Here is a 14,513-nt window from a genome sequence, read left to right on the forward strand (position 1 = left end):
GAATAGCCACGTGATTTGTTTAATCCAGCGCAGTAGCGGAGACGTCACATGCACACAGCCGGAACAATCCGCTCACGGAATCCTCGTGCATACTCTCGACTCCTATGCTTACGCCGCGCGCTTATGAGACCAAAAACCCCTCTCCTTTTCTACTGTCACGCAACACACATTCGGTCGTTGCCGCGAAACTAACCCACGTGGCTTTTAAGCCGGCATCCTTCTTCCTAGCCACGCCAATCTGACGTATGTTGACAGATTTGACGCTGAATCCCCTCGATTGAGGGCAGACGACTGTCAAACGGACAGATCGAAATAGCGGCGACGCATTTCCGTCCGTGCCGCGAGCGGAGGAGAGCGGATGAAGCGGTGCCGGCAAGTTTTGGTGACGCGCACGTCACGTGATGCGCCGTCCGCTGCAAAAATTTCTGCTCCGTTTCCTCGCGTGAATTCACCTTCGCGGGATCTTGCGTGAAAAAAAAGAGGGCGCGTGTTTATTACCTTTGTTCTTTGGAGGGGCGTCAACAGTTACCTGTCTGCAAGGGGCGTGGCATTCGCTCTCGGCTCCGCATCTTATTACGCTATAGTTGATCAGACGCCGGGGGCGACACAGCTTTACTTCAGGCGCCGTACGTTTCTTTTTTGCTGTGGAATAGATGGGCAAGCGCAAATGGAACGTCTTACATTCAAGGCTGAAAGTGTTGACAAAGCTCGAAATCAAGGCTCTGAAGAAGGAGAACCAGTCATGGCTTTCTTCACTGAAGACCATACCACTGGACGACCCCAGCGCCGTTGCCGACGCCATCATGAAAGCCGTGGCAGATAAGCGCGGAACAGAGTGTCGCCGCCGCGCCGCGTGGCTCTACTGCTGGCTACTTACAGAGCGGCTTCCGGACGTTCTTTGGACCCTTTTAGCAAACGAAGATGAAAACGAAAATGACAACAAGGATGGCAACAAGGACGGCAATGTCGACAAGGTCAACTACAAGAACGGTGGCGTTCGCGACGAACAAGCTGCTTTCGAAGCTTGCGCTGAGAAAATGACCACTTCTAAACAAGCCGTCAACGTACAGTGGGTCATAAATAATGGCGCGATTTACGCGTGTATGCTGGTCAAGGGTGGAACCAACGTTTATAGATACTTTTTCAGTTCCGCAACTCCTCGCGCCGCGCCCAGGGAGAAGGCGGCCGGCCGCCGCACCCGCCACCGCAGCGCTGCAGTCGCGCCTTGCGCTAGGAGAGCGAGAGTCGTCTGCTAGCGCGAAGGGTGTCGCGTGAGCCTTTGCGTGCGCCCGAGTGAGAATTGTGCGAACAGTGTACTTGGTCTTTACTCTCGCTATTTAACAGAGGCCACGCGCTTTAATTCGTGCGCGTTGTATGACTCACGAACTTGAAAAAAAGCCTGTACGTACTTCGCAGGCATCCGTTTTGCGCAGTGACAAAGTGATCGCTTCACCCTGCGCCTTCCTGTGTCCATTGCATCAAGACCACATTAGTAGTTTACAATTCAGCGCGCTAAAAGAAATAGAAATCTTAAACTTATAGCACTCGGGGTTACGTAACATGAGGACTTGGCGACTAGTAAATTTTGTTGGATGAATGAAACACTGCTATTCGTCTTTTTTTTTTTTTGCGGTGGGAAAACGCCTCACGAATAGATCGAAAACTGACGTACACATTTCATTACACGTACACGGCACAGATTTGTCGGCAGGTTTACTGCGAAGTTCGTTAAACTAGCTTTGCCTTCTTGCGCTCTCTCTGTGCCCGAACGGCACTGCTGTTCTCCAAGCATTTGGCTCGTGCGAAGAAGTGCATACGAGTTGTTAAATAAAAGTGAATTGTTTGAGCAGTAAGCTGATTAGCATGCTCGGAACAGCCAACAATATTTGTGCCTCTCTTCACTAGAGCATCCAGCACATCCCAAAATAAGTCACCAAAACATGTGCCTTTGCTAGCATGCTTTATAGTGCGTTCTACCGTGCTCACACACGCAAGCAGTTTTTCTGAAGGGTATGCAAGGCTGCCACAGACGTATTCGCGCTCGATGACCAGTATGGCCTCCTTCGACAGTGAATCACGCCTACCAAGGGCATCTTCTTTGCAGACCTCACAGCGTGTAGTTTTCTTCAACTTGAAAGCCACGTAGCCTGCCAGGTAATACAAGGCGGTCGCTTCTGGTGATGGTGCATTGTATTCATGATCGTCGGCATCACTTGAGAGGGCATGGAATGGTATGGACATCAGCTGCTGCCAAACTTTATCTTTCATTGCACTTTTCCGAACGAGGGCCTTTCCGAACACAAACCACTTACCTTAATTTTAGGGGAACCTTTTCTTATGCCAGCCTGGGGGATCTTCGCATTCAGAATGTCAAAAAGATCATTTAACAGGGATGTAACTTTTTCAGTTCCTGCAGTGTCATCAAAGCCGGGTACATTTAGCTGCCGGTAGATTTTCAAACCAATCGCCACACTGCGGCTGAACAGCTGAAAAAGAGGTTCATATTTTAGTTCGATTGCGAGTGCACTTAATCGAGTTGCAAGCCAGATGAACTTATGTTGTTTGCCAATGAATCCATGTTTACATTAAGAAATATTAAGTGTATGTAGCAGGAGCATTCAGCACATTACAATAAACTAAGAAACAGGTGACAAGCAAGGTCATATTAAATGTCTTACTTGAGCTGCCAGGCGAACATTCATGGCCTGAAGCTTCTGAGGCTTGATGTGATACTCGGTCAGTTTTGGTACCACCTTTATCTCCACCTTCTTCTCGGCATCATAAAGCTGCTCGTAGTGGTTATAGTTCAATTTATGATCCCCAATCTGCAACAATACACATACATGTATACATTCATGAAACACATATATGGCAAAAGAAATACTGTGCAGTTGACAAGTCTTGGTTGTAACATACCTGTCCGTACTTGTGCTTCATCAGGTGATTCCGGACACACTTAATAACATGTGGCACGTCACATATGAAATGGAGATATGCACCGCTGGGAAGACACGGGTGCTGCATCTTGCACTGGGCGCTGCCAAGCTTTCCATTGATTCCAAGGTGCGCCCACATCGATTTATTATTACCGGCTCCATCGCTAATCACAGCCAGGACTCGGGCGCCATGTTCATGAAGCTGCAGCACAGAATTTAGCACCATTTTTGCCAGCACCCAGCCTGGTGCTGCTCCCTTTGTGGCATAACTTGCAATTGGCTGGACCCATGAGTCGAACATTGGATTGAACATTATGACCAAAGCATGGTCGGCTAGTTGTCCGCCATCTGCTCTGGCAACATCGCCATAGTCGATGAATCCATCAAACTTGCAAGTAGTTCTGTTAAATTCAGTTGTTTCTCGCAACTTCACCTCATCAATTATGATACACCCATATGTTTGGTTATCTGGCTTGCTTGTCATTTGGAGCTGGATGCTTTCAAGAGCGAACTTGTTCAAACCGTACTCGCACGGAAGTCCTTTCAGCAGCTGCACGAGACGGCTAGTACTTGGGAGGGGAAGAGCTCTCATACTTGAAAGGGCATTGTAGCCTTTCGGACTTGTTAACCGCAAAAGCAAACAGACCATCAGCCAGTCCGCTGTGTATCTGTGGCCACGAGGCGATTTCGCTGCCTGCTGCATCACTGCTGCCCGAACAGCCATCTTTTGTACTTCAGGCAAATCTTTAATTATATCATCCAGAGTCGCCGTCAATGCGTTCTTGAGCTTCTCACTCAGGTGCTTTACATCTGCTTTCTTTCGCTCTCGTGCGGCAGTGGCACGAATTAGCCGCTTTCTCAGCGCACTTGCTGCCACGGGCACCTTTCTCTTTGATCGTGTGGACGTTGCCTTTCGCTTTAAACTTTTTGTCAAGTTGGCACATGCAGCACACACTTCTTTATCTGCGTCAGTCAGAACGGCGCAATCGTTGTGATGAAGCCTACCTCCAACTTTTTTTGTCACTCTGCTGGAGTTGGTGACATCGATAAGAGGGCAACCACGGCAAAATTGTTTTGCGTGCACAATTTGTACAATCGCTTCCACATCTTGCGCAGAAAATATGTTAATCTCTGCATCCCAGCTGCGCAACAGTCTTCCATTTGCATGGATGACGTACGTGAGGTCCTCGTGAATCGCGACGCTCTTCAGGATCGCGTAAACATCGTCCTTCATTCCCGCCTTGTAAAAGATAACCTGCCGAGGTTTACCAGTGTCCTCCTCAAGGTCCGCCATTCTCCAGTTTTTCGGAAGCTTTAAAGATGAGCCGTTTTCGACAATCTGTGCGAAATCAATGTCGTGCACGGGATCAGGAACTTCTTGCTGGTACTCATCTGATGGCGTAGCAACAAGTACGACTTTGTTGGGTAAGCTGGCCCTATCCTTAGGCGACCGCCGCCTCTTTATTGTTTTTGACAAATAGCTTGGAACATTCGGAAATTGACACGGCACGGCTTCAGGCTGTAATGCCCAACAGCCGCGGTCTATTTCAACAACCTGGCCGTCAATGACATGCTTGTAAGTCTTCACAATGTCATGTTGCATAAAATGCACGTCACACACTTTGCATGTCTTGCTCAGAAGTTTATCGGCGCGGGGAATAGCTCTCACCCACCTTTCAAGCAGCTGCGGATCGGACGGCGGTGCAAAAAAGTGCCGCTTTTCTGGATTGCTTTTGTACCCGCTGGTGCAGCCGGGCACGAAGCAAGTTGGCATCGTAAAGCTTGGCAGCTCCGAGACGTCCTGTGGCCGGTAGTGCTAGGTTGTCACAATTCACAGATGATCGAAGTCTTCGAGGATAACCACGTGCGCGCACGGTCACAACAACGAGAAAAAAAAAGCGCGATGACAGCCGCGCACGCGGCCAAGCAACTGCGGGGAGGAGCAACACCGGCAACACGTGCGCCCGCGACAGCGCAACTCGCGACTGTGGCGCCATCTCACTGCCCGGGTAAAACCGGCGGCCGCCTGCGGCGGCGGAGTTACGGAACTGAAAAAGTATCTATAAACGTTGGGTGGAACGTCCGGCACTAACGGAATAAAAAAAATCTACCTGGTGATGTCACGAAACAGGAAGCTACTGGCCGCCAAAAGGGTTGGAGGTCCATTGCAGAACAATCTGAACCACGCCTTGACGGAAGCGTTCCCGAAATTTCGGATAAAGACTGGTTTCTTGGAAAGCGAGGACATCGACAGGGTGCTACTGCAAGGCGTCCACTTGAAGAGTGAGTGACCGGCGTGAGCCGGAGTAGGTGTGAAGCACGTGCAACGTGAGCGGTTTCGGGAAGTGCATGATCCCGCGAATCCGACAAATTCGTGTATTGGGAGAGATGAAAAATTGATTTTTGCATGTTATCCGCAATCACGTCTTAATCGACGAAGCGCAATGTATGTAACCGTGGCGGCTACTTACAGCCCACATGAGTGTGTTGCGCGAAGATTTCTAGTCGTCATCCCTGCTTTAAAAGACAGCACTTTATCACGACGCAACGATTCGGGCACCAGAGGCACGTTCATTGCAGAGTCAACGACTGTCCATCAATTTCGATGAACTTACAAGTGCAAGTCGTGCGCAACAATGCAAGTCGTGCACTCATGCACGACTTGCATTGTTGCAAGTCGTGAACAATGCAAGTCGTGAACATGTTGCAAGTCGTGAACATGTTGCAAGTCGTGAACATGTTGCAAGTCGTGAACATGTTGCAAGTCGTGAACATGTTGCAAGTCGTGAACATGTTGCAAGTCGTGAACAATGCAAGTCGTGAACTCATGCAAGTCGTGCGCAACAATGAGGGCGAAATGTTAAGGCTGGTCTTTTTTTCACGAGCCCCCTAATAATAAACGCAATCTGTTGTGCAATAGCGACACTTTCAGGCAGATAAAAACACTAAATACCTGCTCTACAGGGCACAATTGGTGAAGAGGCCGATTCACAGGCAGCGCTTCACCTTGCGCGGGTCTCACATACACTTTGCGTGCCCTACGGTAGCATTCCGCTTACCAACTGTGTGTCTATATTGAGCAGATGTTACAAGCGTACACGCGAGGAATCGCGTCATATGTTTCTTTAGACTGATTTACACAGCTTTTCTTCCCAAAAGCACGATACTATTAGTCTACGTGGCATTCTCTAACGGGGTAGACGATATTAATTCTGACCAGCAGCTGTATCCAGATGCACTGAGCTCCAAGTACGTTGGTAGGAACAATAAGCTAATCTGTGCCACACATGATATTTCAAAGCAATGTAAATAATTGCGGCGGCGATATGTTGTAGTAGTTGATACACTCCTATGTCGTTTTAAGCCAGAGTGGTCCCTTTCTGGTGACGGCCGCCGCTTATGTTGTAATATTCTCCTGCTGTGTCTGCGCTCCCAGACCTTACAATTTTTCACGAAGAATGTTTCCAAATTAGCTCAATGATACGTTGAAATATGCTGAAACGTGCAGCTTTAATATTTACTGTGTGCTGTGGTACTTCGCGTGTGTGACATCGCTTAATTACTCGTTACCCGCTATGCCATCTTGTTGCTGCCCACCAGCGAAACGTACACTGTCGTCCTTCATGAAAGGGAACACGCGAACACGTGGCCTGTGCTCTGTGGCGACTGCCTACAGCACCATCTACCGACAGCAAAAGAAAACACGTTCACTTTCAGCGTCATCTGTTGCCGAAAAAAAATTAGTCAAGGTGGGTAGACAAGCGCTGCTAGATTGCACTCTCTTTCTGCGCACGCCTACAGTTGCGTAGTCCACTGCCAACATATCAAACGTTGTTCGCGACCACGGCGCAAGCTGCAGTAATCGCCCGATATTGCTCGCAGCGCGACCGATCAGGGAACGTAATCTAGCAGGGCTTGTCTACCGCACCATAACTCTTTATCTTGCTTGGCCATAGATGACTCCAAAAGCAAACGTGCTTTGGTCACTTATCGGTGGGTGGTGCTGTAGGCAGCCGCAGCAGAGCGCAGGCCACATGTTAGCTCGTTCCCTTTCATAAAGAACGACAGTGTACACATACGAATAAAAAACTATATTGAGCAGTAAATTTTACCCTATCAAAACGTACATTAAACAAAATTCTGTAAACCAGGCCGCCGACGTGAGTGCAGCATCGGCTTCGATTCAGTTATGTGCTGCGTGGTGATAGCGGTTACGGCACGAGGCTGTTTATAATTATCATGCAAACAATATTGTTTTCGTAACGTCCTTTCGTCATGCCAGCAGAGATTCCACCCGACCGGGAACTGTGCACGCCTTGGCTTACTTTTTTTTCTACGAAACAGCTCTTCTCCAACGCAAGTCCGTAAACTGAAAGAACGAAATTGCTCCCACAGAAATGGTGTTAATCCAGATTCGACCGAAGCGCGAACTGCAGGCCCACTTATGCAAAGGAGTCTTCTTGTTGACGCATGCATGCTTCGTAATCAAGCGCCTTACCCCCGTATTCAAGAACGTCCCTCCACTCAACGCTTCCCCTTCACTTGAGAAGGCCGATGGGAGCGCCGTCTCTAGGCAGGGGAAGTCACTGCATATCAGCGATAATCTGCCACGATTCTTGAGTAGCGCAGCGTCACTTTCAGCCGAGCAGCGGCGCAGTGCTCAACTCTGTCAAGTGAAGGGTGAAAGTCGAATCGAGGAGCGATTGTGAATACGGGGATTAGTGTTAGCGCGTTTCTTCACTTGAAACGTGTCAGCCACGGTGAAACAGTGGCTATATGGTGCTCGGCTGCTTATCCAAAGGTCACGAGTTCGATTCCGGATTCGGCGGTAGCATTTCAGTGTAAGAGAAATGGTAGAGGCCCAGGTTCTGTGCGATAGTTGTGCACGTTGAAGAACACCGGATGGTCGCAATTTCCGGAGCCCTCCAATACGGCATCTCTAGCATATCGTGGTTTTGGCACGTAATACCTCCGATATTATTACTCGCTTAACGTCTACCAACAGGCAGACTTTTGTTGAGTGCTTCAATTTCGAAACTGCTGTCCCGTACGTGGGCATTCAAGTATTTATTTTCGAACAAGGAGGAGGAAAGAAATAAGCGGAAGGACAGGGAGGTTAGCCAGTCAATAAGTCGACTGGCTACCCTGTGCTGCCCAGCAGGCACATGGCTTGTGTGCCCCGCCGCGGTGTTCTACTGGCTAAGGTATTTGGCTGTTGCCCCGCAGGTCGCGGGATCGAATCCCGGCTGCGGCGGCTGCATTTTTGATAGAGGCGAAAATGCAGTAGGCACATGTGCTCACATTTGGGTGCAAGTTAAAGAACCCCAGGTGGGCTAAATTTCCAGAGTCCTCCCCTACAGCGTCTCTCATAATCATATGGTGGTTTTGGGACGTTAAACCCCACTTATCAACCAAATCAATTACATGGCGTCTGTGCGTTGAGTACACATTGAGACTACGAACTGTCTAGCAAGACAAATATTATCACGTGCAATGGATCTCTTTTTACGGAGATGATTTCCTCCTTTCTGGGCTGTTGAACGCTAGTACTAAAGCTGACGTTACAGCTTCGGCAGTGCATTTTTCGGGGAGTCACGCGTATTACCAACAGCCCAGACAGGACTATGGTGGCGCCCAGGCAACCTTAAGTGAAAAGTGATTAGCACTAGACTGTTGATTCAGCGCATGTGTGAAATGGGGTGAATATCTTTCTGCCAAAGAGTAGGGTGCATATTACGACTCAATTACAGCCAAGAAGCCATGATATCCGTCCACATGAACTACTTTTGTGTGCGTACCGTAATATTCCCAGTTCTCGCTCCATTTTCACTCTAACTGTAATTCTCCCCCCGAAATTTGGTAGACCATGACTAGGGGACCCAATTAACAATCATAAATGCTAAAGGAAGCTAGAAACATAAGTTTGTCATTTGTATTTGACATGGGTTGACAAGAAATATTTTATATATTTTTGTTGTGGGTGCCACTTTGTTCGTAAGACTCGCAAAACAATGATTCACTCTCTGCCAATTCAAACGATTGTTCCGCGCCATGACAGCATCAGAAGAGCACTGTTCAAAGCAGCGACAGTTATATACATGCACTACTTTGTTAAGTGCTATGTATGAGCACATGTCTTGTAGCTCAGCTGGTAAGCGGCCTGCATTACCCCTCCCCCCGAAATCATGCCCTTCCCCATAGCTTCAAGCCTTACTCTTCACGGACGTTTTTATTTTTCTTCCCCGAACTGCTCATTACATAGTGTCTGGTTTTTTTAACTAGACCCTATACAGGGTGTCTCAGCTATGCTTAGCCCGAGCTTTAATATATACCGACACGCTCAACGACGACACGATCAAATGCATGTTGCTTACTGTTGCCTGAAGCGAGTCAGACTATTCTTTGTTTTTTTTTAGCCCCGCCGCGATGGTCTAGTGGCTAAGGTACTCGGCTGCTGACCCGCAGGTCGCGGGTTCGAATCCCGGCTGCGGCGGTTGCATTTCCGATGGAGGCGGAAATGTCGTAGGCCCGTGTGCTCAGATTTGGGTGCACGTTAAAGAACCCCAGGTGGTCGAAATTTCAGGAGCCCTGCACTACGACGTCTCTCATAATCATATTGTGGTTTTGGGACGTTAAACCCCACATATCAATCAATCTTTGTGTTTTTTATATTTGCCTAGTAAGGTCACCTTTATTAACCAACTTTTTAGGCAAATAAAATGGGCCGTATATTCCGATGAGAAAATTCTTCATCGGTTTGTAAAGCGTCCAATTAGACAGTTTCGAGCTTTATATTACTTTTTAGTGTCTTCCTACTAAGAGTGCTAATGCCCGTGATATGCGGCAAATACACGTGACAAGCCCGCTAACGTACCAGCGCACAAGATGATTCTAGTGCTTCCTAACGTTCCACATACGAACGACCGTAGCAGTTGCCCGATTGTGCTGTCTCGACTGGGCCGCAGTGATAGTGATGGTTTTGCGGTGAACACGTTTCGCTATCAACCACAAAAGCGATAACTGCTGTGACTGCTTAGCGCTTTCATTATCCGGTGCGAAGGAAGCGTATGTTTCGTACGCGGAACGTTAAGGAGCACCAGAACAACGGCGTGCGTAGGCGTGCCAGTGCGTTTGTCACGTGGTATTTTTAAAGACGTTAGTCTTTATCGGGGACCTTCGATGGCAACATTTTGGTCTGTCTGTCTGTCTGTCTGTCTGTCTGTCTGTCTGTCTGTCTGTCTGTCTGTCTGTCTGTCTGTCTGTCTGTCTGTCTGTCTCTGTCTGTCTGTCTGTCTGTCCCCGCTAACCATACCTCGAACGGCACCAAACGGCCAACCCCATTAGCAGCGTCCACCAATGTTGCTCAAGTTTTAGCGTTCGTAGGTTGCGATTGTCAATACAAAAGCAATTATTGCGCATATCTGGGGCGCTATAACAACACTTCGATGTTTTGTATGTCTGCCTTGAAGAGGCACACACGAGTAACTCTAAGGAATGTAGCGTTTATCGCGCTGCGCCGATCATGCTACGCGATGCTCAAAAAGGTCTTTCCAACGCTTTGCTATGACGTCACGGTGGTGGCACCTGCCTGTCGCCTTGAATTCTACACCTTATAACCTCCGAGACTGGCGCGCATCTTTCTCCACGGGAGTACACGCCTTCGTTTTTGATAACTGGCAGATGGCGCTTGTGCCTAACGTGTCTCGATGCGCTCGTTCGCCTCCACTACACGCTCGAAGCACTCTAACGCAGCGCCTCCAGAATAATATTCACCGATTTTTTTGCGCAGAACTTCCAATCGACGTTTTGTTCACTCTCTCCAGACGCAAGACTATATCGTCTTTCGGCTACATTTGAGGGTAACATGCAGATTTGGAACCAATTTTTTAAATACGAAGCATTTCTTAGCGAACTTCAGCTACTTTGAGCGTATCTATCTATCTATCTATCTATCTATCTATCTATCTATCTATCTATCTATCTATCTATCTATCTATCTATCTATCTATCTATCTATCTATCTATCTATCTATCTATTTATCTATTTATCTATTTATCTATTTATCTATTTATCTATTTATCTATCTATCTATCTATCTATCTATCTATCTATCTATCTATCTATCTATCTATCTATCTAGCCACCTACAACTTTTAGCTCTCCTGGCCGTTTCGATAATATCAATACCAAACATGGTATGGCGTAACATGGCTGTATGAAGAACATATTTCACTAGTCATAACACGAAAATCATGGTACATATATCATGAATGTCATGATTTACATTACATAGTCCTGCAGCTCTTGCGGTGATTCCGTTCACATGGCATGTTGCAAAACTGGTATGGGATGGCATGATTGTATGGCGAACACAAGCGAAAGACCCTAACATAAAAATCATGATATGCGGGTCATGTAACAACATGACTACATGCAACACTCATGGTGCGCTGGGGGCCGTTTCGCTAACTTCAATTATACCAAATTCAGTATTACGGGACGTGAAGGGATGACGAAGGTATGATACCGGTGCAAGCATGATAAACATGAGATGCGTGCCATGTAACTTGAATACATGCTACGCTCATGATGCGCTCGCGGCCATTTCGCTAACTTCACATGTACCGAACTCGGTATTACGTCACGCGAACGGACGACATAGGTAAATGACACATCCAAACATGATAATCACGACATGTGTGTCATGTAACATGACAACATGCCACACTGATGATGCGCTCGCAGCCGTTTTGCCAGCTTCACATATGCCAAATTCTTTATTACGTGACACGAATGGATGACGAAGGTATATGACTGGTGCAAACATGATAATCATAAGATGCGTGTCATGTGAGAACATGACTACATGCTACAGTCAAGGCGCCAATACATTTCGACGTGATGCGGTGCGCCTGCGCGCCGGCGTTCATTTCGTCGTGTTACGCCAGCGTTGCCACGCCAGGTGCCGGTCCTGCCATATACTCGTAGGCGCGTGCCGCGCTGCGTTGCTTTGACACATGCGTGCTTCAGCGCGTCCGGCGTCTTCCCGTTACGAAAAGAGGGAGATGCAGCGTTGTCTGGGTAACGCATCGGTGCGAAATGCAGCACGTCGCATTTCGCGCAGGTTTCCGACGGACGCTGGTCGCGCCTGGCGCCAGACTATAGAGTGCTCGCGTTTTGCTAACGTAGCGTCGCTGTGCCCAGCGTGTGTGCGCGTCAACGCTACATTGGAGTATATTGGGCCTTTCATGAAGCGCTCGTGGCCATTTCTCTAGCTCCACATATACCAAATTAGGTGTTACGCGACGTCCATGCATGATGAAATATGACTGGTGCAAACATAATCCTGACACGCGTTTCATGTAAGAACATGACAACATACCACGCTCATAGCGTGCTCGCGCACATTTCGCTTGCTCCACATATACTCAATTTGGTATCACGTGACGTGGATAAATGACGAAGCTAAACGACACATCCAAACATGATAATCGTGACACGGAAGTCATGTACGGCATCATTTCTCTTCACCTCGTAACGTTGTGCTGATTTTAAAGTGTAATTTCAACATTTCTCATTCGTGCTTCGCATGTTGATTCCCACTGCACGTGGGATCTGCCAATTTTTTCCTTTGTATTTCGCGAGCATTCGTAGTTAGCAGAAAAACACTAATAACTAAGTTCAAAACTGTCTAATCGAACGTTTCGCAAACCGATATTCAGCTTTCTGGCTGAAAATTTTGACCCATCTTCATTCCTTCGGAAGTAAGTTAAAAGGGTCTACTTAAAAAATTGATCAGAATTCAAAAAATAGTCTGATTCACTCCAGGCAACGGTCTGCAACATGTATTTGGTCGCATCGTAATTGCACTTGTTGGCATACTTTTAATATCGGGTTACATATAGCTGGGGCACTCTGTATACCAGCGTCAATTGTGTAAAGCAATGTATACCTCGCATATTACGAGGCGCGAACAATTACGAAATGCACGCTTTCTTTTGTCGTGAGAACTGTCTCTTTGGTCCGGTTTTAACGCTCCGATGATCATTGTCAAAGCGAATTTTCACCTATGCCTTACCTCGTTTTATGTACAAGACAGTATGTTTTACCACAACACAAAAACACACAAAAAAGGTAAACGTTAACCATCTCCATGTTTCTTGTTACAATGCGTGTGAATACGAAGTGGTGTTGTAGGAGGGCCTGTAAACTAAAGATTGAAGCAAGAAAGCGTAATGCTTTCATGGTGGTTTCTTTCTTTCTTTCCTTTTATTTTTTTCAGAACGAATTGCCCGCGAGCTCAAGGATTCAAGGGCTAAGGGTTCTGCGACGGAGCAATCTGCGGATAACTCTGTCGATGAGGACTCTGCAGATGAGGACTCTGCAGATGACTCTGCAGATGAGGACGGTGCACGTAAGGGCGGTGCACATAAGGACGGTGCAGGTGAGGACGGTACAGATGAGGAGCCTGCTGATGAAGACTATACTTCGAAAGAAGACGCCTCAGATTCCTCGCTTCAATATTCCTCGCTGGAGGATTCTCTACGCGTGGAACCTGTGCTTAAGGAGTCTTCGCCCGACACTATGCAAGAAGAGGTGAAACCTGCCTCCTCAAACAGTACGTTCAGCTACAGTAAAAAAAATATAAAAGTTCGTATATGTCAAAACCAGCGCATTTTTTTTTTTTGCAGGTAGCTTGCCTTTCATTTATGGTGAGTCCTCGAAAGGAACCTTGCGAATTTATTTGCACGAGATGCAACCCCATCCTGGTTCTTCTTTTGTGCAATTTATTATTTGTATCATGCTGTGCTAAGAATGCGGAAGCTCTGTTTACAGATAAGATCTTTCTCACATGGGGATAGGTTTAATGCATCAACAGTGTCTTTTTTTTTTTAACAAGTAGCTTTACTAGCCCTCGCCCTCTGGAAATTATGTTGAACCACAAGGTCGAATACGGGCATTCGTGTCAAAAGGCATGTTGTAGGAAGTGTGGTCCTGTTTTAAATGTGAGGAATTGTTTTTGTTGATTTTTGTTTATGTGCAAGAGGATTTGATGTCTGTCGCTCAGGAAGATATATCGGGGCGATCGAGGTAATTTTTTATATGCTATGCTACATACCGAAAATGAAAGGTCATGAGTTTACCTACATTTCTCAAAAGAAGTGACATTTCGATATGTACAGTGGGTGCGAATTCTAGAAATTTGCATATACGGGCATCATTCTTGTGGCAGGCAGTGCCATAAGTATTGCAGATTGTATCACGGAAAGAATTAAGAGTACTTCATCTTTGTAGAAACGTCCCAGCCCAGTTTTATAAGCAGAAAGAGTGCAGCGTTCGATACGATTCAGGCATTTCCATAGATTGCAATTCGTTGTTACCTCTCGTTGGAGAAATATTTTGTAGCAAGAAGTGACAGAAAATCGCTGTTGATTGGAGGCCACCTATAACCCCGATAATAAGCTCTCCGAAACTTGTGATGGTCGATTTCTTGCAACAGTTGTACGTCTCGAGATTCACATAAGCACGCGTACTGTAAAGAACCTACCACAAATGTCCGATACTCTTTTAAAATG

General features: G+C 47.0%; 2 protein-coding genes across 8 annotated transcripts in view; one reads left to right on the top strand and one right to left on the bottom strand.

The window, feature by feature from the left end:
* Positions 1-2,264: 2,264 nt before the first annotated feature.
* Positions 2,265-4,710, bottom strand: LOC142817492 (uncharacterized). The gene is made up of 3 exons (XM_075894508.1): positions 2,917-4,710; positions 2,679-2,825; positions 2,265-2,486 (listed from the first exon to the last, which is right to left on the bottom strand). The coding sequence occupies exons 1-3, from the start codon at positions 4,708-4,710 to the stop codon at positions 2,265-2,267; spliced, it is 2,163 nt and encodes a 720-aa protein (XP_075750623.1).
* Positions 4,711-4,990: 280 nt separating this feature from the next.
* The window catches only part of LOC119174475 (uncharacterized), a 37,770-nt gene continuing 28,247 nt past the window's right edge, over positions 4,991-14,513 (top strand). For 4 of the 7 annotated variants that reach the window (XM_075895587.1, XM_075895590.1, XM_075895589.1 and 1 more), the window contains exons 1-3: positions 4,991-5,219; positions 13,220-13,555; positions 13,629-13,649. In XM_075895587.1, coding sequence (XP_075751702.1) covers positions 5,054-5,219; positions 13,220-13,555; positions 13,629-13,649 — 523 coding nt within the window. In that variant the 5' untranslated portion in view covers positions 4,991-5,053. The remainder of the gene's footprint in view (positions 5,220-13,219; positions 13,556-13,628; positions 13,650-14,513) is intronic. The other 3 variants (XM_075895588.1, XM_037425390.2, XM_075895592.1) reach the window with 1 other exon arrangement.

This window comes from Rhipicephalus microplus, chromosome 5 (genome assembly GCF_043290135.1).
Source record: "Rhipicephalus microplus isolate Deutch F79 chromosome 5, USDA_Rmic, whole genome shotgun sequence".
Taxonomy (NCBI): Eukaryota; Metazoa; Arthropoda; class Arachnida; order Ixodida; family Ixodidae; genus Rhipicephalus; species Rhipicephalus microplus.

Bases quoted from the DNA above. Each gene is read 5' to 3' on its own strand.
- LOC142817492 (XM_075894508.1), bottom strand. From the start codon at position 4,710: ATGCCAACTTGCTTCGTGCCCGGCTGCACCAGCGGGTACAAAAGCAAT. The intron at 2,826-2,916 runs GTATGTTACAAC...GTATTGTTGCAG, and splicing joins TGAAGCACAAGTACGGACAG to ATTGGGGATCATAAATTGAA. The intron at 2,487-2,678 runs GTAAGACATTTA...CCTCTTTTTCAG, and splicing joins ATGTTCGCCTGGCAGCTCAA to CTGTTCAGCCGCAGTGTGGC.